Source organism: Puccinia triticina, chromosome 13A, assembly GCF_026914185.1.
Source record: "Puccinia triticina chromosome 13A, complete sequence".
NCBI lineage: Eukaryota > Fungi > Basidiomycota > Pucciniomycetes > Pucciniales > Pucciniaceae > Puccinia > Puccinia triticina.
The window spans coordinates 5,209,622-5,237,497 of record NC_070570.1 but is presented as its reverse complement, the minus strand read 5'-3'; the positions used below and the strand labels follow the sequence as shown (position 1 = coordinate 5,237,497).

Genomic DNA, 27,876 nt, shown 5'->3' with positions numbered 1-27,876 from the left:
AGCAGAGTGTATGCCACCGCCGCCCTCTACTGTAACACACAGTACACAAAACTGTCCGGGGTCATGCTCCGACTGCACTCGGGCTGAAGGAGAGGCTTCTGATCAACCGATGTTACATAGCGAAAGGTGGGGGATATGCAGGACGATAGAGCGTCCGCGGTGAGCCCTCGAGGACAATCCGAGGGCCGAGGCACAGACAGCGCGGGCTGCTTGCTGTAATACATACATCATCAGGCAGACAGCAGTAGAGAAAGTTGTCGATGGCAGGAACACGATATGTATCTGAGATTGGTCGGCCTTGGTTGAGATCAAGAGAAAGGAAGCGAGCGAGCGATCGACCAGATCACACGGGTCGGACGAGAGGCGGGGAGAGAGAAGAGAAAGTGACGGATCGACACTCACAGTCACAATATCAAGCCACTGACCGGGAATGGTGGTCCACTGGGGGGAACCTTCGATCGGATCACGGAATCTGGATGGATCGTGGGCTGGATGGTATGACGCTGACCGCGGGATGGTGAGTGTGGGGGCTCGGCTGTGGGGGATATGTGGGTGTTGTGGGCGACTGGAAACCGGACTCGGGAGGAGGAAGTGTCAGCTCGAAAGGGTGTGTCTTGAAAAACTGGCTTGATAACCTTCAATCTAATCTATAGCTATATTTTTATGAATATGTACTAGAAGGGAACAAGCTGGTATGTATGTCTATGGATTTATGGGATTTTGACCAGTCAAAAAAAGTAAGGGTGATGATGCTGATTAACGGTGCTCTAAAGGATAGAATATGAATGTGGAATCAAAATGGCTGCTTGATTATTAACACTTGAAAGCCAAAAAAAATGGAAACAATTTTAACGAATGTTGTGAATCAGAAGCTTTTTTCCTTTGTTTTTTTCTTGATGGAACGAGAGAGAGAGAGGAGGTCAGATGATAAAGAGAAATAAGAGCCACAAGTGGTGTGATTCTGGGAGAACTTTGAGAGTGTTTTTTTTAGGATTTTGATATTTTGTGCTTGACCGGATCCCGACAGAGCCACATGGTGTTGGTGGTATCGATTATTAGTGGGTTGCTGGGGCGGGGGTTCTTCTCTTGGAGCGACGCTCGGCGTCGGAAGAGGCGAACGAAGGAGAGAATGTGCGCAGTGTTTTTTTTTTGCAGAAGGAGAATAGGCGGGACGATAGGAGGCGGGCAATATCGGGAGGAAGATCAAAGGAGGCAGCGCGCCGGCTTCATCAGAGAAGATAGGGGAAAATCGAGCGAGACTGTGGGCAAAGAGGTAGACTATTCTTGCAGTCGATATGCATGCACATCGATACGTCTTTTTAGTCTGCTTCGTCCTGGTCGGTCGAATTAAATAAATCCCCAATGGCTGTGGAAATATGGATCACAGCAACTGCTGGAAGATTTCCTGCAATTGTATCGAAGCTGAAACTCTCGCGGGTGTAAAGGAAGACTATCATCAAACGGCATCCGAACAACCCCAGCCCGGCACACTCACAGGGGCTTTCCACTAGGTATGCCCCCCTTCCTCCGCTTGAGAAGGTACCTTGGCCATCCTCAAACGCTTGTTATAATCAACTGGCTTGGACAGTCACCCCTCCTACATCCTTAGATAGCTGGGGCACCAAAGCCATGTCTAGTTATGTAGTTGAGAGGTGCGGATGTGAAGTGTGAAAGGGTGTGGGATGAGACTTGAGTCAACAGCACAACACAGATGTATTTACACACTAGATTGGTTTAGATCCTTCGGCAAGTTCTCCCTGCCCTTTCGCATTCACATCGTCATCAACCGGCCTTGCACGCGAGCAGCACACACACACTCTTGCTTAGACTCCCCTTTCCAAACGGACACAAAGGAAAGACAAGATCCAGCACTGGTTACGCTGAGTACTATTTATTTAGCTGCACCCGCCAGCCGAAGATGCAGGCCACACCCGCTAGGCTACCGACCGGCAGCGGCTAACTCATGCTAGCCTCGTCGGAGTCTTCTATTAAGGGCGGAGACTGAGCGGAGAAATCTCCGCTCCAGACCGCCGTTGTGATGAGAGAACGTGCGCTCGCAGCCGGCTGGGATTTGTGGACGCAGGATGAGCCGAGCTGGTAGACTCATCATCATACGCGTCTAGAGAAGAGTTTAAGCACTTTGGCTTATCGCGGCACGGTGGCCCAACTCTTCTACATACTCTACATATTTACCGCTGGCTATGGTCATAGAAACAGCCAACACCATCTGTGCATGCAAGCTAGGTATCGTAATCCTTTCGAGCAGATGTTCTAGTGCCCAGAAGGACACAGAGACAGAACACTCTCAAGGCGCTGTTTCCGAGATTCTAAGGAACCATCGCGTCAGCAGAGCTCGCGGTGTGATCAGGATGCAGGGAGGAACAGAGTCAAGGGCGGGAAACGTGATAGGACTGCGCGCACATGGTTTTGTAATGGGGTGGACTGGGAGGAGTGTGAATCTTGAGCCGACGGATCCGGCAGACTCTCTCGGGTCCACCGGACGCCCGCCGTACCCGGGGAGAGAGAAGCCGGCAGGCCCAAGAGTGAGCTGACCTGAAGTCCCTCTCCACATCGACCATGCCTTCCTGAGACTGAGACCGCAGCTGTCCGCTCTGAAAGCCGCTGGGACTCTCTTCGCCCATCCCCTCTGACCAAGGACATCCATTTCTGCGCGCTCACCACTCCTTGCTCCTGTGACCGGCCTGCACCTTGGGTAAACTTGCGCACCAAAAGCAAGCTCCCAACGCCAATCTGGCTGCAGCCTGAGGGAGTGGGGCAGGGGGGGAAAGGCCAGTGGACTGAGTGTGCAACAGCTGTTGTGCTTGGGGGAGGGTCAACTTCCTCCTCCAGTTCCACCGTGCCACACCCATCCCCAGCCTTCATTCTGTCGGACTCGCTCCTTGCTCCTGTGACCCCTACCCCTTGTGTAACAGACTTGCACATTGAGAAGCAAGCTCCAAGCGCCAATCTGGCCCAAGAAGTGGAGCAGGGTGGAGAGCCCAGTGGAGGCGGAGTGCACTGCACAAGAACTGTTGTGTGTGACTCTAAGGTTGGCCTTCCTCCGGCCTGCTCGGGGTCGGACCAGGAACCCCATGTTAGGAGATCCATGCAGCAGTTGACCCATGGGCATGTGGCCTCCTTTCTACAATGGTGTCATAAGTAAACACAACACCAATATTGATGTTTGCAGAGTAAGAATTGTCTGGATGTTTAGAGTCAATCATGCCTTCCTTTTACTTGTGTGCGGGGATTTGAGCGTACCAGTGCTGGCAGTGTCTCAGACTTGCTCTGAGTCTCAGCCCAGACCTGTTGAAATCCAAAAAGCCAAAATATACCCAAGATAATGTGCCTCACGGACTTCCGACTGTGTATCTATCGTGTCACCATTACATGCATCTCTCTCTCTGTCCAGGAGAAAGCAGATTGTGTGCATACATGAGGGGACAAGTAGTTCCTGCGGTCCATGCATCAATAAGAACCCGCAACTTGGATTGTCGATCTCGGACTGGAGATCCATAGAGCTCATCATCATCGGATTTCGACATGTATACTCTTTACATGTTTTTCATCAGCCTCATGAATCGAGCCTCCGATCCCTAAGTACATTTGCCCCACGCCAGCCACCAATTCTGGCTAAAAATGCAGATGCACATATCTAGAAAGAACAACAGCGAGTTGTGAAGATGTCTTTCTCCCTTGTCGTTCGATGTCTCCGCGTTAGTCTTCATTTCTCGAGTGTGATATTGATATATACATGTATATATGTGTCCATATAATGTGGTGTTGTATCAAGGCAATGGACCTCTGGGGACGTAGCTAGTTCATATAGATATAGTGTTCTTAAAGAGAGAGAGAGAGGACGGCATAGTGGGGTCGTTAAATGGGGTAAGACGGTAAGAAGAAGAGCGGGGTCTCATAAGTATTTCTCTGCATATCGGGCCAAGTATCGGGCATACAACGTGTCCACAAACGCCCCGTTATTCTACAACGTTCAAGGTTCAGAGAAAGAAAATATCATCAGCATTGCAACAGTGCAAAAGAAGAGGAGAGAGAGAGAGAGGACGACAACGGACGTTGATCAAGTCCAAGATAGAGTTAACGAAGTGTGCCTTATCCAAAGGATTGGCGTCAGCGACCTGCTGCTGCCGATGGGACGGCTGATGGTTGTCAAGGTTGTGGCCGAGGAGGAGTTGGTCCAAGCTCTCGACGGCGAGTTTGGAGTTAACGAGAGTGGGGGGGCCGGCGTTGTGGTGGGTGGAGGAGGGGGAATGGTGGGTCGTAGATGCAGTAGTGGGGTCGGTGAGGGAATGTGCACGACTAGGTCTGGAGGAGTCGTTGACGAGCGGGGGCGAGTGTCCAGCGGGGGAATGGTGGTGGTGGTGCCGGGCCTGTTGCTGCTGGTGATGGTGAGGGAAAGTCTTGCGCTGGGTGCCATTGGTAGTAGTCTGTGGGTGGCCAGCGGGGGCGGCTCCCCGGGCGCGATGGATGGCCAGGCTGGCGGGCGACTGGCGGGCGGGGTTGAGCGGGCTCAGGGCGCGGTTGGGGAGCTTGTCGAACGGCCAGACGGAGCCGGAGAACACGGGCCCGGCGGCGCCGCCATTAGACTGGACGGGCGGCTGCGCGCCCGCTCCTGGCGGTGGCTGGGAATGCTGGTGGTGGTGAGGCGGCGGGCGGGGCCCGTTGGGCGAGTGGTTGGCCGAGTTGCTCAGCTGGGCGCCCCGCGGAGGCGTGCGTTCGGCCGAGGTCCCGTAGGAGGAGGGGAGCGGCAGGGGGTTGTGCTGGACGAAGGCCTGCTGGGAGTGTTGGTGGGGCGAGGCTTCCTGGGAGACGTGGGTCGAGCGGGGACTGTTGTAGGCATGCGACCCGGTTCCCTGTTGTTGCGGCAGCTGTTGCTGCTGAGGAGAGTAGAGGATGCGAGGATTGCTGCCTCCTCCGCGACTATCGGGCGACGAGTGTGGCCAGCCGGTAGTGTGGTTATTGGTGCCCGACGGAGGGGCAACCAGCGTGGGGTTCGTGCCCGTCGAATAGACATCATCTGGCCGGGCGGCAGCCGGATGGCCGAGTAAGCTCAGGATATTGTGGCGGGCCTCAGCATTCGCACTGTCCATTGGGACGGGGGCGGCCACGATGTTGACTGGATTCGTGGGGGCTGCTGGCTGCTGGGTATGGGGTTGGGTGGCAGGGTTAAGGCCAAAGGGGATCTTGCCATTCCGACTGTGCGAAGAAGAGCCCCCGCTGCTCCGACGTGAATGGGGGTGGTTATGGCTGGGGTTCAGGTTGCGATGGTCGGCCCGAGTCGAAGAATGGTTTTGGTTGATTGGACGATGGCTTGGCTGGTCGACAGTCGTAGATTGATGTTTGAAATTCTCTTGGCCGGAGCTTTGGCGCCGGTCTCTTCGGTTGTTATTGGTCGACTGAGACTGTTGATGGCTTGAAGTGTTTTGGGATGGGGGCTTTGAGCTTGAGCCCGAGAGTTGGTTGAGGAGTTGGTGGATTGATGTTGGATGTTGGTTGATCGGTTCAGGGTCGGTGTTAGGGTTGGATTGGTGAGAAGCTGGCTGGGGTTTGATGGCAGCCTTTTGGAAGAGGGAGTCGAGTAGTTGCATTCCTTTTGGTAGGTCGGACGGGTCGGGGCTCATGACTTGCGAGGGCAGCAGGTTCTCCTTTTCTTCGTCTGGATCGGTGACTGAGGCGCCCGGATGGGGCAAGGCTGAGGTCTGCGGCGGGGGTTCCGAGCAGACTGAGCCGACGCCGAAGAGTTGATCGAGTGAGATAGTTTGGCCGGCGGTGATGATCGGAACGCGGGGTACTGGATGGGAGAGCGATACGGGCGGAGGTGATGACGAGGGAGGTGGTGGTTGGGGATTCTGCTGTGCTGAGGCGGTTTCGATGAGCCTTGAGAAGTAAGTGTGGATGAGTTGGGTGACCGGAATAGGTAGACGGAAACGGAAAAGGAAGACTCACTCCTGCATGGTGGTCGCGATCCGGGTGCGGTCTTTCTCTTCGTAGACCCAGATGCCGTAGATGACGTCTTTGGAAGTTGCAGGAAGACGTCAGTGGGGGGGGGGGGGGGCGGGGGGAAGGACAACAGGGTGAGGAGGATGGAGGACTGACCGTCGTCTGCATCACCGGTTGCGCCGGCACTCCTCCAGATGATCAGGCCTTCGTCGAGGTCGACATCCCAGCCGGGCAGGAGTCCTTCGCAGAGGTTGTCGAGGCCCTGGCGGTTGAGGACGAAGACCCCATAGAAGGGGTGGGTGTCCCGCTGGAAGATGAAGAGGGTGCCTTCGAAGCCGGTCTTGGACCATGCCCCGTGGAAGTAGCGGTAGATGACTGCATAGGAGGTCGAGTCCCGGATCGAGGAGATCTGGGGGTCGTGTCTGCGGAGGACGTTGAAGTTGATGGTGCGAGGATCCATTGGATTTGGGCTGGGGTGGTTCGGCGGCAGTGGGATCGTGGAGGGAGGGTTGCCGGGCGCGGGGAAGTTGGCGTGGGCTTATATATATCGATGACTCAGCACTGCACAGCCCAGCCCAACCTAACACCTCAAAACCCAACCTGACTTACACATCACTTCTTCCAATTAGCACAAACAACACCCCTCACAGCAGTCAAATCATCCTAAAATAGCTGGACTCACTCATGATTGACATGAGGAAAGGAGCTCCTCATGGTTTACCAGCTTTCAAACCCCACACTTGGTCCTTTCTGTCAACGTCTTTGAGTATCTCAATACCATCAAAAAAAAAAGAAGAAGAAGGCAATCTCACTGTATGGGACCAAGCATCTATTTCATGACAAGGAAAAAAAGGGGTTCACAAAAGGCAGATTTTGAAATCTGTCATGAAAACTCTTTTTCCTTTATATCCTGAGAAAGTCTTGAGAACAGAGATGCTTGTGAGCCAGGCTGGAGTTTTCAATGGGTTTTGGGCATTGAAATGTTGCATCACGCCAATTTGATAGTGATGGCCATCTTTGTCCTCAATTAGAGCTGGCCCCTAGTACCCGTTGGCGGGTACAAGGCACCCATGGGCAAGCATCCATTGGAGTGCGCAGGTACCTGCCGGCGGGTACGGGTGCAGGTGCATGTGTCCAGGACTCCAGTCTGGGCGGAAATCCAGGCAGGGGCTCGCACCCGCCGCAGCTACCTGGGCACAAAGTACCAGTTTTCCAACAAGAGCTGGCCCAAAGTGCCCATTGGCAGGTACTACATAAGCACCTGTGAGCGGGTACCCATTGGAGTGCGCAGGTACCGGCTAGCAGGTGCGGGTGCAGGTGTCCGGTTTGAGTCAAAACTCAGGCAGGCACCCCCACCTGCCACGGGTACCCGGGTGCAAAGTACCAGCTCTACAGAAGATCACTTCAGATTGTCCTTGACTGCAGGAGATCCACACCAATCTTGGTTTTTTCTGCAAACAGACTAGTGCTACTCGTGATCCAAAGGCATCCAGCACAGTTACAGAAAAAGGGTAGATCTGGAGAGGGCGTCAAAGTCTCCCCCGGTGGTGTCAACCTGATTTTGGAGTGCCAGAAGAAAATCCAGCCATCTTCTTGCACAATGCAATGGCCAGTAATCCTTTGTGCTCTTGGTTTTCCTTTGTCAAGGCTGGATGGAGAAGAAAAGGTACAAGCTTGGGTTTTTACACCAGATCATGATGCAGTTTGGTTATGATGGGCACCAAGGGATCCCCATAAACAGCAACGTGATAAGAGACGTGTAAGTGCAAAAACCAAGATTCTGAATAGACTATGATGACGGCAAGATGACCATCCATGTTGAAAATCAAATTAAGGTTCTCTGAGTTTGTGGGGCGAAGTGCAGAAATAGGGTGCGCTACACCAACATGATTTTCTGCTCTCAGGCCAAAAGGCCGACCTTGCGCGCAAGTCCCTCCACACATGGTGGTGGGCTTGCACACGCCGCCCGCGCCCCTCTACTTGTGTGTCACGTTTGCTTGACACCCAAAAACAAGTATTGTACATTTTACACGGGTTTTGAGCACACTACAATTTCTAGCTCTAACAATATGCCAACAAATGTACAGCCGGAGGAGAAAGAAAAGTGACTTTGCGGGGGATGATGGCACAGATAAAGAGGTCTAAATCGAGGGAAGATGGGCGGTGTGCAGTGTCTGTGTGCACAAAAAAAGCGGGTGTCAGAAGGGTTTTTCCCAGGGCGCCGGAGTGGGCCAGGAGGCGTTAAGCCAGTGGGTGAAGAGCTGATGGACGCGGTCGAGGTGGGGGGCGAAGATGCGGTCGTTGATGGTGACGAGCAAGGGGCGATGGGCGGCCGGCCCGGCTTCGGTCGCCGGCGACGACGAGGAGGGGGCGAAGTGGTGGGACAGCCGGTCGAGCACGTTGCGGCTGGACGAGAGCGTCGTCAGGACGTCGAACCGGCTCGGCGAGTTCCCTGTCCGCATGGAGAGAGCGCATGTCAGAGACAGTACACGGACCAGGAGGGAAGAGGGAGGGGCACCGAGGACGTATTGGTAGCGCTGGATGTTGCGGACGGCCCAGATGCGCGGGTCGAGGGGCAGCAGCGCGCGGCTGTCGAGCCGGGAGAGGCGGGGCCAGGGGGCGGAGAAGAAGGCGGTGTCGGCGGCGCGTTTATGGACGCTGGAGAAGGATGTGGAGGCGAGGGCCGCCGGGCCGGCCCACTCTGCGAGCCGGGTGCGCAGGGAGACGGGCGTGGATGCCTGCGGGCCGTTTGCCGACGAGGAGGGCGAGCAGACAGTCGCCGCACCCGGGCCGTCCGCTGGCCACCCGGCGCATCACCGTCTCCGCCCGCTCCTCCTGCCCGCCCGCTGACGCGGGGGCGGGGAAACAGAGCGTGAGGTTCAGCCGACACACCACCTCGTCCGGCGCCGGGTGCCGGTAGTCCGGCACCGCATCCGCGGGCGTCGCGGCCGCCGCTTGCAGCGGATACCCGTCGCTCGACAGCCACGCGTAGTCCGTCGCCTGGGGCCCCGCCTCCCCCAGCCCGTGCTCGACGGCCCACCCGATTCCCTTGTATCCCCACACTCCTCAAAGAAACGTGTGCCTCCTCCACCCGATAATCCCGTCCAGCCACCCTCAACACACACACAAAACACTCTCGAGCACCGCCCAGCTCGCTGCCGTCCGTCTTGTACTTATCCTTCTAATTTATTCTGGCTTTCTTTCCGCTGTGCTTCGTCCAGGGATACCAGCCAGCTGCATACCTCGTTTTTTTTTTTTTCTGTACTGTTTCTCTGCTCTGATTGTGTGCACGCAACGCTTAGAAAGCGAGACTCCTTGGTGGCTCATTGACACAGCAGCATGGGTTCTCGCCATGGCGATTCTACCCGTGGGTGTGGGTGTCTAGCTGACACAACTGTTGGATTGCCTGTTTTTGGGGCGAGATTGGGTTGCTACTGGACAGCGAGTCTGCGGACGTGGAGGAGGAAGGGGCCGGCCTGCCTGCCGAAGAAGCTGCGGGCCATGAGGGAGATCCGGGCGAGGTTTGCGGGGTCGAAGGGTTTCTGGTTGGGGGGGGCGGGTCTCCCGCGGAGGGTGGGCTGGAGGGCGGCGAAGGGGATGCGGACGGTGAGGAGCTGGTCGAGCTTGGCGTCCGGGGAGGGTACTGCGTCTGCGGAGGGGAGGATGGAGAAGTCGGCCTGGAAGATGAGCTGGGGGCCAGCGGAGGAGGGGGGGGCGTCGCGGACGGCGAGGGTGAAGGTGTGGACTCCGGGGGCGGCGGGGTCGAGCGGGTCGACGTCGAGGACGAAGGCGGAGAGGGCGTGGGGCCGGGGGAGGGCGATGGGGTGTGTGAAGACGACGCTGGCGAAGCCTGCGCCTCCGAGTGTGTGTGCGTCGAGCAGGCCCTCGAAGACGTAGGTCTTATCGGGTGTCTCATCCCCTCATGTGTAAACGGAAAGGGGCGTCCCTTTGTCCCTTCCTGAAGACACGCCTTTGGACTTTGGACGACGAATGACGTCTGAGCTCGTCTTGGCGCACGAGGGCCGTCGGCAGTGGGCCGGGCCACAAACTTCTCCAACAAGCGTTTGGTAAAACAGCATCCATCCAATGCTCCCAAAGCATTGTTTGGATTCTTTGCTGCTGGATGCGCGACTCGTTCCAAGCAGTTTTTGGCAAAACAGCATCCATCCAATACTCCCAAAGCATGGTTTGGATCCTTCTTGTGCAAAAGCAAGCTGGCCCCTGGATGGTTGTGAGTACTTAAGGAGCCAATTCTTCAGCTCTCAATAGACATTATCACCAGCCTGCAGTCAACCCCCACATGTCTAACTCACCTCTCCACAGCGTACTGACTCTGCCTATAACTGATACACCTACTCATAATGTCAATATGCACACTGACTACCTCACCTCGATCCCTGCCACAAATCCACAAAAATTTATCAGGGCCCCCACAGGACCAATCATCATGAGATTTGCAGCTTCATCCAGAGCTCCAGGACATAGGTGGTTCAGATCGATCAATTCAGCACTACTGATCCATGCCGGTACTCGTGATGCAATCAGGAGAGCTCTGGAACATGTAAGTTGACTTGATTGAGGTTTTTAAGTGACAAGTGTAACCACTGATAGTCTTTGCATCTGTTGCTTCAGTGTGCTACAAACCAGGAAACCCGCCTGGAGAGGGTGGGGGAGAGTGCTGCTCACGGAGATGATCTCATTTGTAAGCCCCTTTAGCAACTCCAGACCCCCCTTTTGCTGATGTGACTTGATATGTTCCAAACTTTGAGGAAATAGTTACACTAGAGGTTCCCCATGAATTTCCTGAACCCTTACAAAGACTTTCACAACACCTGCCCACAGCAGAATTTTGTGAAATTTCTTGTAAGATTGAAGTTAACCTGGTTCCAAATCCTGATTTTCACCGTGAACTCAATCATATCAACCAGAGCATCATTCCACAATACATCTCACATGTTATGGATAATGCATCGCGTAACTTTAAAACTGTCTTTGATTCCCATCATATTCAAGTGAGCATTCCACTTGCCTGGGTCCTTACTTGATACTGAGCCTTACTTTTCACATGATCTGTACCATTCTCAAGGAATTGGTGGATATAGCCTCACACAGCTATGAAACTACAGGCCCTCTCTTTGCTCAGGTCAATATGCTTGGTTTGGGAGTTAATCCTCATGGGCATAGATTTGTGAGCCATTTTCTGGATATACAACAAAATGTTATTTACAATGGATTGACATTTGATTTTATAGGGACCGGACCACCAGCCATCTGAAGAAATGAAAGAATATTTTGCCATCCAAGTATTCAAAAGTCTTCTTGGGTTTTTGTAGTTCCTATTTCATAAAAAAACTAATATTATTTCAACTTCGAGGTTCACAAGATCCTACAAATCATATTCATAAACATGCAACCCAACATATCATCATAATTTTTACTTCATGTATTTTTAAGGCAGCACAAAATACATACAGCATATTTCTTGTGTCTTCCAAGCATATATTGAGCAGTGAAAGCACCACCCCTGACAAGTATTGAAATGTAGTTGCCTTAACCAGTGCAAGCAAAAGGCTTTCATTGAGTTCAGAGGTAGGTGTGCAGGCAGTAGAGCCTACCCCAAGCTTGGATCACCGCAGATGTAAGCAGATGAATCCTGTGAAGTTACACACCTATGGGCAACAGCCTCAGTTTCATAAATTGAGAAAGAGGCCATGTGGTGGCCTGGCCGATTTTATTTGTGCGTTTTCTTGTGATTTCTGAATCTAATGTTGCTGTTTCTTAGGTTTTGATATGGTCAAGGACCTTCCAGTTGAAGTGTTGCATGTGGTACTTCTTGGAGCAGTAAAATATTTGTTTGCTCATTTCATGAAGACATTGAACTAAAGATGGCAAACAGGTACCCGTTGGAGGGTACCCTTCACACCCGTGGAGTGGTGCCGGGTCCCTGATTTCTCAGACAGATAGGTACCACACCTGGGTACCGCCCAGAGATACTCTCCATCCCCTTCCAAGCCCCCACCCGGATGGGAAGTCCGCGCTGGAATTCCCCGCCATCCCCGTCCAAACCCCCCCCACCCCCCGCCTCCCCCCCCATGGCAAGTTTGAGCCCGATATAATCCACATCAATATCCAACCACCAACCACCATGGCCACCCGCAAGCAAAAAAAAACCAACATACCCCTTGAATCATCTGCCTCACCCCCTCCAAATGACCACAATAAGCCAACCAACCAAACTCCTTCCAGAGAAGAACCTGATACTACTCCGTCTAGCACTCAGCCGCCTGCATCCGGAGCACGCCCTCTCACTGACAAGGAAGAGTTATGTGAGTAAAATTATCCTCTTTCTATTTCAGTTTCGTTGGCTGGGTTTTTCTGACTGTTTACTCACATCCAGGAAAGGCTCAGAAAATTGCCAGGAACACCATTAGTAACAGCTACAAATCTTATGCATTACCTGAGCTGCCCAATCAGCTTGACAAGCATGGCCGGCGAATGATTGCTTATCCTTGCCAAACGTAAGCTTTTCTCTGTTTGAACTCTCTCTCCCAACAATATATTTAATTTAACATCCTGATTCAGATGTGGAACAAAGATCAACTGCCCGACGTCCAACTCATCTTGTAGCAACTTACTCAAGCATTCTTCAATCTGACCCCGGAAACAAGCTGAAGTGAAAAGCAATTCCAATCTGGCCAGTCATGGAGTTAGGGGGACTGGAGACATCAATCCAAAAGAGGTAAGAATATTGATCAGATTTGATTGTAAGCACACTGAGATTCAAACTACCCCCATATAGGTCCCCCAACTCTGTGCCATATGGTGTGCCGAGGCAGCGAGGCCCTTTTCAGCTCTGTCCAATCCGAGCCATCTCGCAATCCTCCATCCAACAGTTGTAAAGAACTTACCATGCAGACGGACGGTTTTGAGGGACATCCATATGCTATACTCAGCTGTACAACAGAGCTATTGTTCTGTTTTGAAAGTGAGTTGGTTTGTTTCTATCTTCATTACTTGGCTGACCCTTCATTTGATATTATCTTAGGCACACAAAGGGGCCTTGTACTTAGGTGTGGATGGGTGGCAGTCCTCCAATGGTTTCGACATCTTAGGGATTGTGATCTACTGGTTAGATCAAATGCTAAGGATATGTATGAAGATTATACCTGCCAAAACTATACATGCCAATAACTTCTGATCCATTTGGAAATCCTAGGTAAAATGAGTGGGTGACTAGGGGTAAAATGGTGTGTAGAATCTGAATATGAAGTAATAATGAAGTATTTATGAAGGGTTTAGCTGATATGAGGGTGATAGTATGAACAGGAACAGGTTTACCACATCACATAGCGTACAGGAGGATGTGATGAAATGTATGTGACAGGTTGTCTTCTGGAGCCCAAGTTTTCAAAACTTGGGGAAGTTGAACTCGCCCTTTTTGATTGGGAGAAAGCCTACCACCAAATGCCAACTAAGATGGAACAATTGAGGTATTTGTTTGTAAAATATTTCAACAGCAAAGTTCCTGCTAGAAGCACAGATGACATTTGGAGGCGCAGCTGGCTGTGGCTCTTGTGGCCGGCTGGCCGACACATAAAAACAAATAATGAAGAATCATTTCAAGCTAGTTAAAGTGTTTAGGTGGGTGGACAATAATCTTTTTGTGTAATTACAAAGAGATGATATCAAGATACGAGATGTTGTGAAGAAATCTTTGGATCTAGGAGTATTAACAAATGAAAAGAAGTTCTTGCCTTTCTCAGAAGAACAGAAATTCATCGGATTTGTTTGGAACGGTGTCAAGAAAGATGTTAGATTACCAGAGGGTAAACTAGAGAAAAGGATCAAACAGATGCTTCCTTTTTTCAATACCACTGACAAGTTCCACTATGAATAGGTCAAGATTCTAGCAGGACGGCTGAATCATGTGTTGTACCTCCTACCGCATCTCAGATGCTGTCTCAATTCACTCTATTGGTGGTTAATGTTGTGGCAACACAAGAGATCAGCACAAGGCACTCCTCCGGACGTGCTGTTGGATCCAGGCATTTGGAAAGAAACACTCAAAAACTTTGAGCACACACGGATTATAAGCTACAACCCGCCGTTGGACATTGGGTGGGTAGGAGACTCTCTTACCTTGTTTGGGACCGGGATCCTGATTGGGAAACACTGGGCGCAGTTCAAACTCAAACCACCTAACAATGTGCCCATCACCTATGGCTCAGATATTTTGCTCAATATCCTGGACCCACCAAGTACTATTCCCTTCCTCGGGCTCCCGAACCGCTGTATATGTCAATTTGGTTTTGTTGACCATTTTCTACTTACCATGGGCATGCGTGAGATGTGACTGATAATTTTTCCCCCACCCAAAGGGAGAATAATGAAGTCCCCACACCGGGTCATTGCCTCTGCCAGTTGCTTACAAACACCCTGTGTTAAGATTAAGCTTGATGACTGAGAAGATGGGAGGCGAGTAGTGAGGGTTTTTGAAAGAGGAGCTTGACTCAGGTTGGGCAAAAGTGGGTCTTTTGTTGTTGGGCTCTGACTCGATGATTTTATTTCTTATCTGAGGAGCAGACACGTACACACAACTAGAGAGCCCCCTGCACAAGATCCAGAGGGGGCCTAAAATCATGTAACATACAAAACACAACCAAACATGTGAAATGGACAGGGGACAGGGGACAGGGGACAGGGACTTTACTGGGGACTGGGAAAGAATACTTTACTGGGTACTGGGGACTGGGGACTGAGTACTTTACTGGGGACTGGAGACAGAATAATTTACTGGGGGCTGGGAACTGGGCACTGGAAACTTTACTGGGGACTGGGGAAAGTAGGGGAATGTGAGCGAACAGAGAGACAGATATTCTAACACCCTGTACTCTCCATCTTTACATACACCAGGGAAGCTTTGGGGGCACTCCCCAGGAGTGCCACAGCTGAATTTGGTGCTAGTTTTTGTCTGAACTGAGGTGGAATTCCTTACTATCTGATGTTTGAATTGTTTCATTACTTGGCAATAACAATAGGCCAATCTAATTTGGATTGATATGTAACTATTCAATGTGAACTATCATTCAACTGCATTGAATTCATATTGAAGTCAAGTTCATTACAATCCTAACCCATGTTTTACATTTCCAAATCAACTCTTGCATTCCCAAATTCTTTTTACTGTGGTGTGAAATCCCTTTGCAGATAGATATCACATCTTCAAAGGAACTGTGAATTAAAAACCTCTCTGTTATCAGCTAAAAGCATTTATGTAACAGCTATTTTCACCTCAGAGTATTACAATTCCGCTACAAATTGGTGTCAAGTAGCAGAATTGAACCATCTCTGTGATGAAGCTACGCGCAAAGGGCACAAACAAGCGCCTTTTACGCTGCGCTACAGCACTATTTAGCAGATTTTTAGCCTTTTTTTCCGCTGCAAGGACTGTTTCAGAGCATAAAATAGCTTAGCAGGGGTGGCAGAATGGTAACACTGCAAAGGAAAAGGTTGTGGTTAGCACTGCCACCCTAATGCTAAATTACCCTGTATTTACCCACCATTTTTACAAGACAGCTACAGAGTGGTGCAGTAACTGCTAGCCTCATGAATGTGACAAAAATTGGTTGTTTCAATACAGTAAAATAGCTGCCTTTATCTATGTAGTGTAACACTTGCTGTTACTATGCTCAGGTGGTATTTGTATTAGTAACAACAACTTTTAAGCCCGGGACCGTATTTTAAAGGGGCAAATTTTTTCAGGCTGACTTTACTATCAACACGTTAACCACTGAGTAACACAATACAGAGGGTTAAATGGCCTCCTCTTTCCAATACATTTTCCAACATCTGCCCCTCTGCGCCGCCAGATATTGTAAATAATGTAAAAAAATAAAGCTACCTGAGGTGTGATATTGTAGCACACTTCTGTTATGTTAGTGGTAGTGGTAAAAAGCAAGAAAATTGTCACAATATTGGTATGTTACTGATATCCATATATATACTGTACCTACCCGCCATTGCATGTGACACAACAGCTTCTTTGGCCCCATTGTTATATTTTGAAATTTGAGATGTGACATCAATCCAAAACATGTGGGTGAAATGAATTCTTCACGTACTTTATCAAAAGTAGTTTATATAAATGATTCCCTCAAAGTGATAGGAGTTTCCTAGAAATTCACCAAAAAATGGCTAAAATAGTATGTAAAAGGGGTGGAAGAACAGTTGAATTCAAGACTGGCTTTTCTGTTCCACAGTTCATCTGAGGTCACAATCCCTTCACGTAGATCAGCTGCTCAGTTGTGTTTTTGTTTTTGTTTTGGCAATTTCCAGATGCATATGCACATGGAACTGTTTTACATTTCGCCAATGTCACCCTATTGTACGCGCGTACAATGGGGTGACAACTGGAGTACAATAGTTCCCTCAGATTGATTGGATTCTCCTGGAATTCCATTCAAAAAATGGCTAGAATATTATGTAAAAGAGGCAGAAAACTAGTTGAAGTCAAGATTGCGTTTCCTGTGCCAGAGTTCATCCAGAGTTTACAACTGCTTCACACAGATCAGCTTCTTAGATTTTGCTTTTGCAATGTCCACATGCATATGCACATGGACCTGTTTTACATTTCGCCAATGTCACCCCATTGTACGCGCGTACAATAGGGTGACAACTCAAAGGAAATTATTCCTTTAATGTGATGGTAGTTTCCTTAAATTTACCTCAGAAAATGGCTAGAATATCATGTAAAAGGGGCAGAAAACTGGTTGAAGTCAAGACTGGCTTTTATTTGTCAGGTTTTGTATAGAGGAACCAACAGCGTTACACAAATCAGCTGCTCAGTTGTGTTGTTGTTCATGTTTTTGAAAATTCCAGATGCATATGCATATGAACCCGTTTTGCATTTCGCCAATGTCACCCTGTTGTTCGCGCGTACAATGGGGTGACAACTGGAGGGCTAGGACACCACAGCAACACACCAGGATTAATTGAGGTAAGAAAAGCAAAACCCAGCAGCAAAAATGGGTAGTTTAAGTTACAATACACTATGATAACCGCTGTTATCCGCGTGGTGTAAAAATTGCCGTTACTACACTCAGGCGTTATTGGTATCAGTAAAAAATGGTTCAAATCCTGGGGCCGTATTGTAACAGGCCAGAATATCTAATGTGTTACTTGCATTGCTAGTAACGTAACACATTAACCGCTGGATAAAAAGATAAAGAGGGTCAAATTGCCGCCTCTTACTAAGGAACTTTAAAATATCTTCCCCTCTTTACCGGAAGATATTGTAATGGACGTCAAATAACGAGTTTCTTCATGTCAGCTACCTGCTAGTCCAGACAGTGCAGGCAGCCAAAAAGGAGCCGCAAAAGCGTCTCCCTTGGCCTGAAGTGCGCTAGTGAGAGCGCTGATTACATTGAAGTTGGTATGTAGAGTTGAGACCACTGCCGTGGCGTACCCCACAGGGTATCTGTCTATGTATGGCAGTTGAGTTGTATGCCCACTTAACAACGGGAAAGAAGATGGAAGAATGGGAGGGAAAAGAGTCAAGGCTCATTCCTCCCATATAGTAAGGGGGCTCTCAGCCGAAGAGAGTTTTCCCCAGAGTTTTTGGTACCAAGCCCACTTACATTGTTGAGATATCAACAATTGGGGCCTTTACCTCTTGAACTCCAACCTTTTCGCTTCTTTATCTTCCTCTGTCCAGAACCTTAACCTTCCTACCTTCTCCGCCAACCTCAACGCTCCCCTCTCCTCGGCCCTCAACCTTACTTCCCGGACACTAGTAAGTCTCGGACTCGGTAAGCTCGAGAGGCTCACCTCGTTTCCCCTTTTTCCTTTTTCCGGCGCACGTATCTTCTAGATCCCAGCGAGACCTTTGCTCCGCTAGGCCCCTCTTACCCAAGAGGCGTGGCTCCTCCTCCCGCGTTGATGGTTGAGTAGAGATAGATGTTTGTCTACAGTTTGTTATTCCGTGCCCCGCCAGCGCTAGTCTAGACAATACTTAGTATCCGTTCATTCAGGGTGTGGCCACTTCAGAGACCCACCCTGACACTTCAAGTTGCAATATTTTAATGCACTTTTGTTACAGACAACGGTAAAATTAAGAAACAAAAAAAATGTTACAATATTAGCATGTTACCAATAACTGTACCGTAGAACCTTGTCCAGGTGGTACCATCCCACCACTCACATTGTTGATTAAAATGACTTGAATGATATATCCCGACGCGCCTGGGGATTCAAAATGGTTAGAATCTTCACTCAGAAAGATTGGGGGTGCCAGTGCTCACTGCAGGTGCCTTTGACCTCACGAGGGAGCCGGGCTCTGATTTCTTCTACCATGTTCCCACTAAACTGGGACGGATGAACCCAGCAGACATGGGTGCGTGGCATCTGGGAGGTGGGAGTGTTGGTCACAAGAAAATGAGAGCATTGGTCACAAGTATGGGAGCGTTGGTTGAAGATGGGAGTGTTGGTCACAAGAAGCAATCAGGGAGTTGGCTTACCATAAAATACATCTTTTAACTCCTGCGTGTGGTTTCCTTCTCAGTAGTTGCGTCGTCTTTGAACTGGTATGCTGGCCCTGGGGTCTTTCCCTCTGAGTCTGGGTTGGTATTTATGCCTGATTGGATCTGACACTTTGATATAACAAAACCCTGATGAGTTTTGTTGTACTTTGAGATAGCTAATCCATATCTCCTGGCCCCCTCCCCATTCTCTCGCGAGCTTGATAATGTGCCCACCCAATCTCCTTTAGCCCCCTTTTTTTCTTTCAAAAGTTTCCTCTTTGGTCACACTACCCCGCTAAACAAGAGCCCGTGGCCAATGAGTCCACGAAGACAACCGCCGGCCTTCCAGCCCCACAAGTTCCCCGCACTCGATGCCTTATCAGCCACTGGCCTGCGCGCGATTGATCAGACACACCCAGGAGATCCCCACCCTCTCTGCCATGCCCTCCTCCCCCTTCCCGTCCCGAAGAAAACTGAAACTGGATATTGATTTTATCTACATATGTTGAAGGTTTTCCTCTTTTTTTTTTTCTTCCCTGTGATGTCGATTTGTTGAAACAGGTCAATCGCAGCCAACAATTTGTTCCCCTTGGCTGTTGCCGTGATCAAGGCGAACATCACCCACAACGGGCTTGACCCATATGGTCAGTCGCAGCAGCAGCAGCGCGCTCTCTCTCCGTTTCACAGCTGTCACCCATTCCCAACCTTATGTAGCGTGTGACTCTATTCACATCGGCAACCCAATCGCCAGTTTGATGTCGTCGGTCTCGACCCATGTGGCACCGCAGCCCCCTTCATCAATGCGGCAGTTCAATGTGTCCGAAACGGCGCTATGAATCATTCTGTCAAAAAAAAAAGGGAATCTGCGCCTGACTATCAATACATGTTGGATTTTTGTTAGTGTAGTACGGTACAAGCAAGATTACAAACACATATTCATGTACTTAGAACTAAAACCTAGTTAGTGAGACCGGGGAATCTTCCCCCGGTTAGGTCTAGTTTCATGTACTTAGTCTGGTCGATCCCGCGCCCCGGCTCCAATCTTTTTCCTCACCGAGATTGGAGACCGGGATCCGTCAGTGCCAATAGCTGCTCTGCGACGGGACTGTATCAACCAGGTATGTAGTTTTCTTTCCGTTTCCCATGCAATCATACCAAGATTGGAGACCAGGATCCGTCAGTGCCGATAGCTGATCTGCGACGGGACTGTATTGACCAGTTTCCCATTTGCCAACCCCATACGGCATCTTATAGGTTAAAAGCCGGCTCTCGAAGCGCGGCGCGAATCCCAGTGTCACCCTCTGGTCCTTGATGAACTGGATTGAGAAGAAGAAGGATAGATTGAAATCCATCGACGAAGATTTAAAGAAGAAGAACCGAGAAGAAGAGATCGATAAACGACAATCACAAATCTTAAGCCCACCACAACCCCAACCATCAACTTCCTCTACCCCTCCCATCAACACCTTCACTATTCCTGCATCCCCTTCATCAAGCAACAACATGGAACCAGAACTTACACCAGCCCAAGCAAGGCAGCTCTTCAACGATCTACGTCAAGAGATCGCCGACCTCCGTAACAACCAGTTACAAGCTCAAGCCGCTCCAGTCGTTCCCTACCGCCCTCGGACTCGTCAAGAGAAAATCATGGAGCCGTTCATCAGCAACCCCCTCCAGGTCCACAACCAGCTCAACCCTCAAAAACCAGTCTTGGTATATGAGGGTACTAATTTCCCCATCTGGGAAACTGCTCTGGATCAAACTATCCAACATGTGCTTGTTTGCAAGCTTCCCTTCACTGACAAGCCCGACAACTTCGACTCCCTTACCGTTGACAAAGCATCCACCGTGGTGTGTCTTATGCGCAACACGGTGGTGGATTCCCTAGGCGACATTCTCGATGCCGCGAAGCTGACTGCACCAAAGGCAGTTTTTGAACTACTGAAGACAAAGTGCTCCAGATCGGACAGGCGGTGAAAAATTGAACTCCTCAACGAGCTGTTAGCCCTGATCAACAATCCGGCCCCAGCAACCGATGCGACCACATCCGTGTGGGCAAAACTCAAGTCGGAGTTGTCACAGCTCAAGGTGACCTGGGACGAAGCCATTGGAATTTTCCTTCAGTCCTACTACAAGCCGCCAGTTGTCGTCGATGCGATGACCTTTGAATTCACCATCAGTCAACAATTGAACGAGAAAGAAGCCCCCCCTTTTGATGATGTTCTGACGATTGTCCAATTCGCGGCAAACAAGCTCCGCAACAAGTCTGGAGCGCCACCCACTCTCCCTGGTGTGCCGCAAATTGATCCGATGGCAATGGATCTTGATCGCATTCAAGCTATGCAGTCTCAACCACGCTATGTAGCGCCTCAACGCCAGACTATTCAACAACCGGTACGAAGTCAACCGCAGTTCTCAGTTGAAAAAGCGAATCACTTCAAGGGAAAGGGCCAATTGGACTCCCTGGTAGAAAAACATGGCGATCACTGTTTTTACTGTGGTGACTTAGGCCACTGGTACCCTGACTGCGCGCATTTTTGGAAAGATGTGGCAACCGGGAAGATCAGCCCCCCGGATGCCGACTACAAGTCCAAGAACTCAAAATATCGACCACCATCGCAACTTGAAGGTTCTGGCAACAGGATTCGACAAGTCAATATTCCCGAGGTGTCCGACGGAGTGCTCCTGGATTCAGGTGCTTCAGCTCACGTAAGCGGTGACTCTTCCCTCTTCAAAGTGAACAAGAAGCTGACAAGTCCCCGCACATTCTATCTGGCGGTATCCGACTGCAATGTTACGGTTTCCAAATCCGGTAGTGTGACGATCCCGACTCCAAAGGGTCCCCTGGTCATTAATGATGTCTACCACTGCCCCGGCGTTGATGGCATCATCCTCTCAACCGGAAGACTGCTAGCTGAGGGTTGGAATTTAGTCTACAATGGTACTCAAGCCACCTTATTTGATCCTTGTAATAATAGTTATGACACAATCTTCCATAACTATTGCTGGTCGCTCAAGACCAGCGCTTTACTGCAATCAAAAAAAGTCTCAGAATCTCCGTCGTTTGAGTCCTATATCTGGCACGTACGCCTTGGCCACGTCTCGGATCAAGTTGTAAAAGACTTCCTCTGCGTCAACTACCCGGAAAAGAAGATCACGTGGATACCCTTCTTCTGCGAGCAATGTGCTAAGTCCAAGAGCATGGACAAGAAAGCGCTAGGGATGAAAACTCAAATCCCTAGAGACAATCCCCTAGATTTCTGCGTATCTGACGTGATTGGACCGCTCAATCTGGACATCAATGGCTGCAGGTATCTAGTGACTCTGCGTGACCACGCGAGTACATACACCTTCTGCGCTCCAATGGCAAACCGAAGCAAAGTACCAGAAAAGATCATGGGCTGGATACACCACTTGAAGACGGCTCTTGGGAAAGCACCGTTGTATCTTCGCTGTGACAATGCCCTGGAGTACACTAAAAGCCTTAAACCGCAACTGGAGGCAATTGGAACGCCACTTGCGCCGGTAACGCCGTACTCTCCCTCTCAAAATGGTGAGGCTGAGCGCGTCAATCGGACTCTTGGCGACATGGCTCGGACTATGTTACATGCAAGTGAGCTCCCGTCAATCTGGTGGAGTTTTGCGTATTCGACCGCTGCCCATCTCCATAAAAGGATTCCCAATACCAGGACCGGAGACAAGTCACCCCTCGAAATACTCTATAAAGTCAAACCAATTGCGGAGACTTTATATCCTTTTGGAGCAAGGGCGTTGATTCACATCCCAAAAGAATGGTGCAAAAAGCTGGATGAACGCGCCAGAGAGGGTCAACTCTTAGGCTATCCAACATCGGGCTCCGGTTGGCTGTTTTGGGTACCTAGTGAACAACGAATGGTACACTCGGCCTCGGTGAAATTCCCGGATTTTCAGAGCCTGCCTGTCGAGAAATCTAGCACTCAACTGTCTCCCGACCTCGTGGCACCGCCGGGAGAAGATCAAGAATCACAAGTTGACCTGATCCTCAAGCAAATCATGCTGAAGCTTGGAGAGGAGAAAACGGCCGAGATCGCAGAAGAAGAGCGGCGCCAGATGGGATTACTGTTGACAGATGAAGAGCATAACCTGCCTAAAAACATCAAACAGGCGTTATCTGGACCGGATGGACAACTTTGGCGAGCGGCGGCTGAGTATGAGATGATGAAGTTTGGCCAACTCAAGGTATGGATCCCAACCGTGGCACCTAAAGGTTGCAAAGCTCTAGGTGCTCGGTGGGTGTTCTCCATCAAACACAAACCAGATGGCACAGTCGACAAATATTGCGCGCGATATGCAGCCAAGGGATTCAACCAACAGATGGGACTGGATTACAATAAAACCTATGCGCCAACCGCGTCGCTCAACACCCTCAGATTGCTCATCTCAATCGCCATATCAAACAAGTTTGCAACCACCACATTTGACGTCAGCTTGGCTTACCTTTACAGTCCTATTGAGGAAGAGGTGTATATACAACCTCCGGTTGAGATCACTCCCTCACTCAAGGGGAAGGTAATGAAGCTGAAGAAGGCACTCTACGGCACCAAGCAAGCCGCAAGGTGCTGGTGGAAATTCTTCCAAAAGACTGTTGGCTCCCTGGGTTTTGAAGCTAGCGAGATGGAACCATCCCTGTACTTGTTCCAATGCGCTGATACCTTCATCATTATCTGGTTGCACGTGGACGACGGCTTTGCGCTCTTGTCTCATGCCACTCTACTGGATGAATTACGCAAAGGTATGGAAGCACAGCTAGAAATCAAGTGGTCGAATAATGTTCAACGCCTTGTCGGCATTGATTTTGTTTGGGACGGCGCACATCTGAAGCTCAATCAATCTCTCATGGCGAACCAAATCGTACAGGCATACAAGCGGAAAACGTATGGACACCATTGCCCGCTGCCTGAAACGGATCTTGAATCATTGGCATGCAATGCGGTAGACCAAACAAACTTCAGATCAGTCATTGGATTGTTGATGTATTTGGCTTGCGGGACGCGCCCGGACATTGCTTATGCTGTCAACCTTCTGGCTAGATTTTGTGCAACCCCTTCGGAGGATCACTGGACGGCGTTGGACTGGCTGATTGGATATTTGGCGAGGACGGTGGATAAGGCGTTGGTTTTCAAGGCTGGATTGGGAGGACTTCACCTGTGGACGGATGCGAATTGGGGAGGCAAGCACAAGCGGTCAACAACTGGTTACCTGCTGACCCATGACGGAAACAGCATTGCATGGGGGTCGAAGAGGCAGACGGTGGTGGCAATGTCGACTTGTGCAGCGGAGTATCTGGCACTGTTGGAAGGTGCGCAACAGCTGGCGCATTTACTGAACATATTTGAGGAACTCAACTATCAGCCTCAACTGTCAATGCACTGCGACAATGAAGCGGTGATCCTCATCGCAACGGATAATACCTCAAAAAAGAAGACTAAGTATCTCCGTCAAGCCTTTTATTTCGTCAATGATTTGATTCGAGAAAACAAAATCAATATCTCTTGGACCAGCACACATGACCAACTGGCGGATGTATTGACTAAACGGCTTGGGCCAACAAAAATGAAAGGGGCCCTGGATCAACTTGGCGTAGGCGGGTAGTGTTTGCAATCTTGGGGGGGGGTGTTAGTGTAGTACGGTACAAGCAAGATTACAAACACATATTCATGTACTTAGAACTAAAACCTAGTTAGTGAAACCGGGGAATCTTCCCCCGGTTAGGTCTAGTTTCATGTACTTAGTCTGGTCGATCCCGCGCCCCAGCTCCAATCTTTTTCCTCACCGAGATTGGAGACCGGGATCCGTCAGTGCCGATAGCTGATCTGCGACGGGACTGTATCGACCAGGTATGTAGTTTTCTTTCTGTTTCCCATGCAATCATACCGAGATTGGAGACTGGGATCCGTAAGTGCCGATAGCTGATCTGCGACGGGACTGTATTGACCAGTTTCCCATTTGCCAACCCCATACGGCATCTTATAATTTTCCCTAGGTCTCTTGTGAATCCAACGATAACAAAAGAGGCCCATGATCATCATGACAGCTTCATCAAGGTGCGAGTCTTTTTTTTTTTTTGGTTTTTGGGCAGTCCGAGGAGAACAGAGTGTACCAAGATCTGTTTGAGAAAAGCTCTGCTTCTGTTCAAAGTTGAAAATGCATCAGTGGTTGTGATCACTCGGAACAAACTGTCAAAATTATAAACGTACCTCTTTCAGGTCGACGTCGCAACAAGACCTTGCATCTGTTGGCACTTCAAATACTTTAAACAGGTGTGGCTAGCCCCATCAGAAGCAGTCGCGCTGGTCGCTAAGTTTAAAACAAAGGAATCGTCAACTTAAGCTGTTGCACTGAAGGCGAAAGAGGGCCGTGGGGAAAACTTACCCGTCCAATAGTATTTATTCGCCAGTTCACTGGGCCTTACCATGCAGACGGGAGTGTTCTTATTGGTGTCATCTTTGGCTTTATCGCTGCACAGGAATTTGGAATAGGCGACCCCACTTTGGATGTATAGCAGCGCGACGAGGGCAAGCAGGCCGGAGAATTGCATAGTCGGTGGGACAAATTTATGAATTAAGTACAGTAATGGTGTGGATAAAGCTTGATATATGATCGATGCCAGAAGAATGGCTGATTAAGAAGTCGTGGTGGGGGGAGGTGAGCTGGTCAAAGTGCAACATGTATTTTGAAGGAAAAAAGATACAGCAGATGTCATAAAACATCCCAAACAACTAAGGAGTACAACTGATTAATCTTCAGACCTTAGTTTGGCAGCAGAGTTGCTGACTTGGACGTCAAGGATGCGCGCCTGCTCAATGATTTTGGCTCGTGGTTTGCTTTGCGGTTCGAAACATTGTGGGCGAGCTTAGCAACAAAGGTCATGTTGTGGATGTAAGCATATAGAGTATTGTATTTCAACAAAAGTAAAAATGTCATTAAATATAAGAAAACAATAAAGGTTCAACATGAATTGAAACAAATTATCGATTGTAAAAGAAAATGGTGATGAGGAACTGGGTATACAGAAGCAAAGAGAAAAGATGCCAATGCTCTGCCGGGATAGAGTGACATTACAATAGGAGAAAGTGGAATAATGATTTTCTAATTGAAGAGGAAGAAAGCCTACGGTTATTTTCAAGATTATCTTATGCAAGAATCCCAACGATAAGCCCAGCTTGCACCTGCGGCTTTGTGGTGCCGTGAGTTTTGTTACGCTTGGCATGGTCCCGAGGCATTGGCGGCTGACTCTATGCTGTGGAGCAGGGCCGCGTTGGCGCCCTGAGGAATGCCAGGCTGGCGACCCACTTGCCCCGGTGATGGAGCATGGTATTTGAAGCAATGTGTGGATGCAGAAGTGCGAGCGCCAGACCGATGTAGGATTCCCGGAGGATAAGAAGACAGTCATGAACTCAGCAGGGGGGGGGGGGGGGGTGTGTGCAGCCCAAAAGGCACACCGGTGTTGCGCCTATGGGGGGGGGGGGGGGGGTGCAGCCCAAAAGGCACACCGGTGTTGCGCCTATGGGGAGGGTGTGCAGCCCAAAATGCACACCGGTGTTGCGCCTATGGGGGGGGGGGGGGGGTGAAGCCCAAAATGCACACCGGTGTTGCGCCTATGGGGGGGGGGGGGTGAGCAGCCCAAAAGGCACACCGGTGTTGCGCCTATGGGGGGGGTGTGAAGCCCAAAATGCACACCGGTGTTGCGCCTATGGGGGGGGGGGGGGGGTGAGCAGCCCAAAAGGCACACCGGTGTTGCGCCTATGGGGGGGGGTGTGAAGCCCAAAATGCACACCGGTGTTGCGCCTATGGGGGGGGGGGGGGGGGGTGAAGCCCAAAAGGCACACCGGTGTTGCGCCTATGGGGGGGGGGGGGTGTGCAGCCCAACTGGCACACCGGTGTTGCGCCTATGGGGGGGCTGGATCCCGGGTCTGGGGGCATCCGGGGGAGATCCGTAGGAGTTTTCAGGACCCTGGAAAGCCCCTGTAAATGGGGGTAATGTAAAATCCAGAATTTTGCCAAAATTCATACATTTTTTGACTTGATTCATACACATTTCATGCCTACACTCAGGGGATTTTCCAGTTTTTTATACATTTTTACTGCCTACCATTGCTGCCAAGGGGGGGGGGGGGGGGGGGGGGGGGGGGGTTACGCAAACAAAAAAAAAAACCTTGGGGACACCTGCAAGGTGGGGTACCAAAAGTAAGGGCCTGTACTGCTTCAATTTTGCAAAATTTCCACTTTTCTTGTCCTCTATCCAAAAAAAGACAACAATAGAAGGGTTCAATGGTTGAAATTCTTCACTTTTGGGCTCAAGAATGCCTTCTGGTGATTTTCAGCTTGAGTTTTAAGAAGTATTGAGGGAGATAAAATTGGTGAATTTGAATTTTGATGCCCTATGCCAATGGTATAGGCCCTAAGACAAGTTGTGCTGCTGAGGGGGGGAAGGGGGCTTTTCTGGTGCAACGGTGGGCCAGCTACGCTAACATTAGCGCTAGTGTAGCGTAGTGTTAGCTTTTTTAAGCTACGCTACGGGGGGCGCTAGTGTTAGCGGCCGGATTTTCCCGCTAACACTACTAAGAATATAGAAGAAAGCGCTTGTGTAGCGCTAGCGGTTGTTTTTTTTACAGCCGCTAACGCTACAATTTTGTCTGGATAGCGTTAGCGTAGTGGTGTTAGCTTAGAAGAAAGCTAAACTAACTTTCAACATAGATTTTGTGTACGCTAGCGCCGCCTGAGGAAAAAACTGGGCAGAAACAGCCCAATTTTGTCCCCGCGCAACTACAGAGATGAAACTGGGCAGAAATAACACTCTATTTTTTTCCAGCAGTCACACAAATACAGGAAAAAACTCAGCATGTCATTTCTGCCCAGTTTCTGCCGCCCTAGCGTAGCGGGAATTCATTGCACTACGCTACCGGGGGGAGCAAAAATCTGTTAGCGCCTATCCCGTTACGCTAAAGCTTGGTGTTAGCGGCGTAAAATCCGGCTAACACTACAGGAAAACTGGCCTCCTGTGAGTGCCCCCACGCTAACGCTAAGTGGCCCTGTAGCGTAGTGTAGCGTAGCGGCCCAGCGTTGTCTGGTGCACTCTCAGGAATTCCATACATCTTGGTTACTACCCTCCCTTACCCAGGAAGAATTTCATACACTTGAAGTGCTTACCATTGAGGCCAAAAAAGCCCATTCATACCATTTTGGGTTTTTGCCAAAAAATTCATACATTTTCATTACCCCCATTTATAAGGGGTTTCCAGGGTCCTGAGTTTTCTCAACCTCGGACAACTTATGGAGTCACTTGGACTCGGCGGGCAAAGCCAAACACAACCGGTTTGGGCGGATGCCGTTTGACTACTTCTGTATGCAACAGATCGGT

The 27,876-nt window shown here is 50.0% G+C and overlaps 4 protein-coding genes across 4 annotated transcripts; 1 reads left to right on the top strand and 3 right to left on the bottom strand.

Moving 5' to 3' along the window:
• Positions 1-3,913: 3,913 nt before the first annotated feature.
• Positions 3,914-6,571, bottom strand: PtA15_13A499 (uncharacterized protein; the record flags this gene model as incomplete). The annotated part of the gene is made up of 5 exons (XM_053162702.1): positions 3,914-3,982; positions 4,074-5,895; positions 5,965-6,031; positions 6,115-6,495; positions 6,568-6,571. The coding sequence occupies 5 exons, from the start codon at positions 6,569-6,571 to the stop codon at positions 3,914-3,916; spliced, it is 2,343 nt and encodes a 780-aa protein (XP_053026653.1).
• Positions 6,572-8,156: 1,585 nt separating this feature from the next.
• On the bottom strand, positions 8,157-10,059 carry PtA15_13A498 (uncharacterized protein; the record flags this gene model as incomplete). Its single annotated transcript, XM_053162701.1, has 5 exons — positions 8,157-8,410; positions 8,477-8,755; positions 8,826-8,985; positions 9,414-9,877; positions 9,954-10,059. 5 exons carry the CDS (start codon positions 10,057-10,059, stop codon positions 8,157-8,159), a joined length of 1,263 nt encoding a protein of 420 aa, XP_053026652.1.
• Positions 10,060-18,847: 8,788 nt separating this feature from the next.
• On the top strand, positions 18,848-19,312 carry PtA15_13A497 (uncharacterized protein; the record flags this gene model as incomplete). Its single annotated transcript, XM_053162700.1, has 3 exons — positions 18,848-18,936; positions 19,038-19,120; positions 19,191-19,312. The coding sequence occupies 3 exons, from the start codon at positions 18,848-18,850 to the stop codon at positions 19,310-19,312; spliced, it is 294 nt and encodes a 97-aa protein (XP_053026651.1).
• A 5,405-nt stretch (positions 19,313-24,717) lies between these two features.
• PtA15_13A496 (uncharacterized protein) lies at positions 24,718-25,053 on the bottom strand (the record flags this gene model as incomplete). Its single annotated transcript, XM_053162699.1, has 2 exons — positions 24,718-24,812; positions 24,888-25,053. The coding sequence occupies 2 exons, from the start codon at positions 25,051-25,053 to the stop codon at positions 24,718-24,720; spliced, it is 261 nt and encodes an 86-aa protein (XP_053026650.1).
• Positions 25,054-27,876: the final 2,823 nt, after the last annotated feature.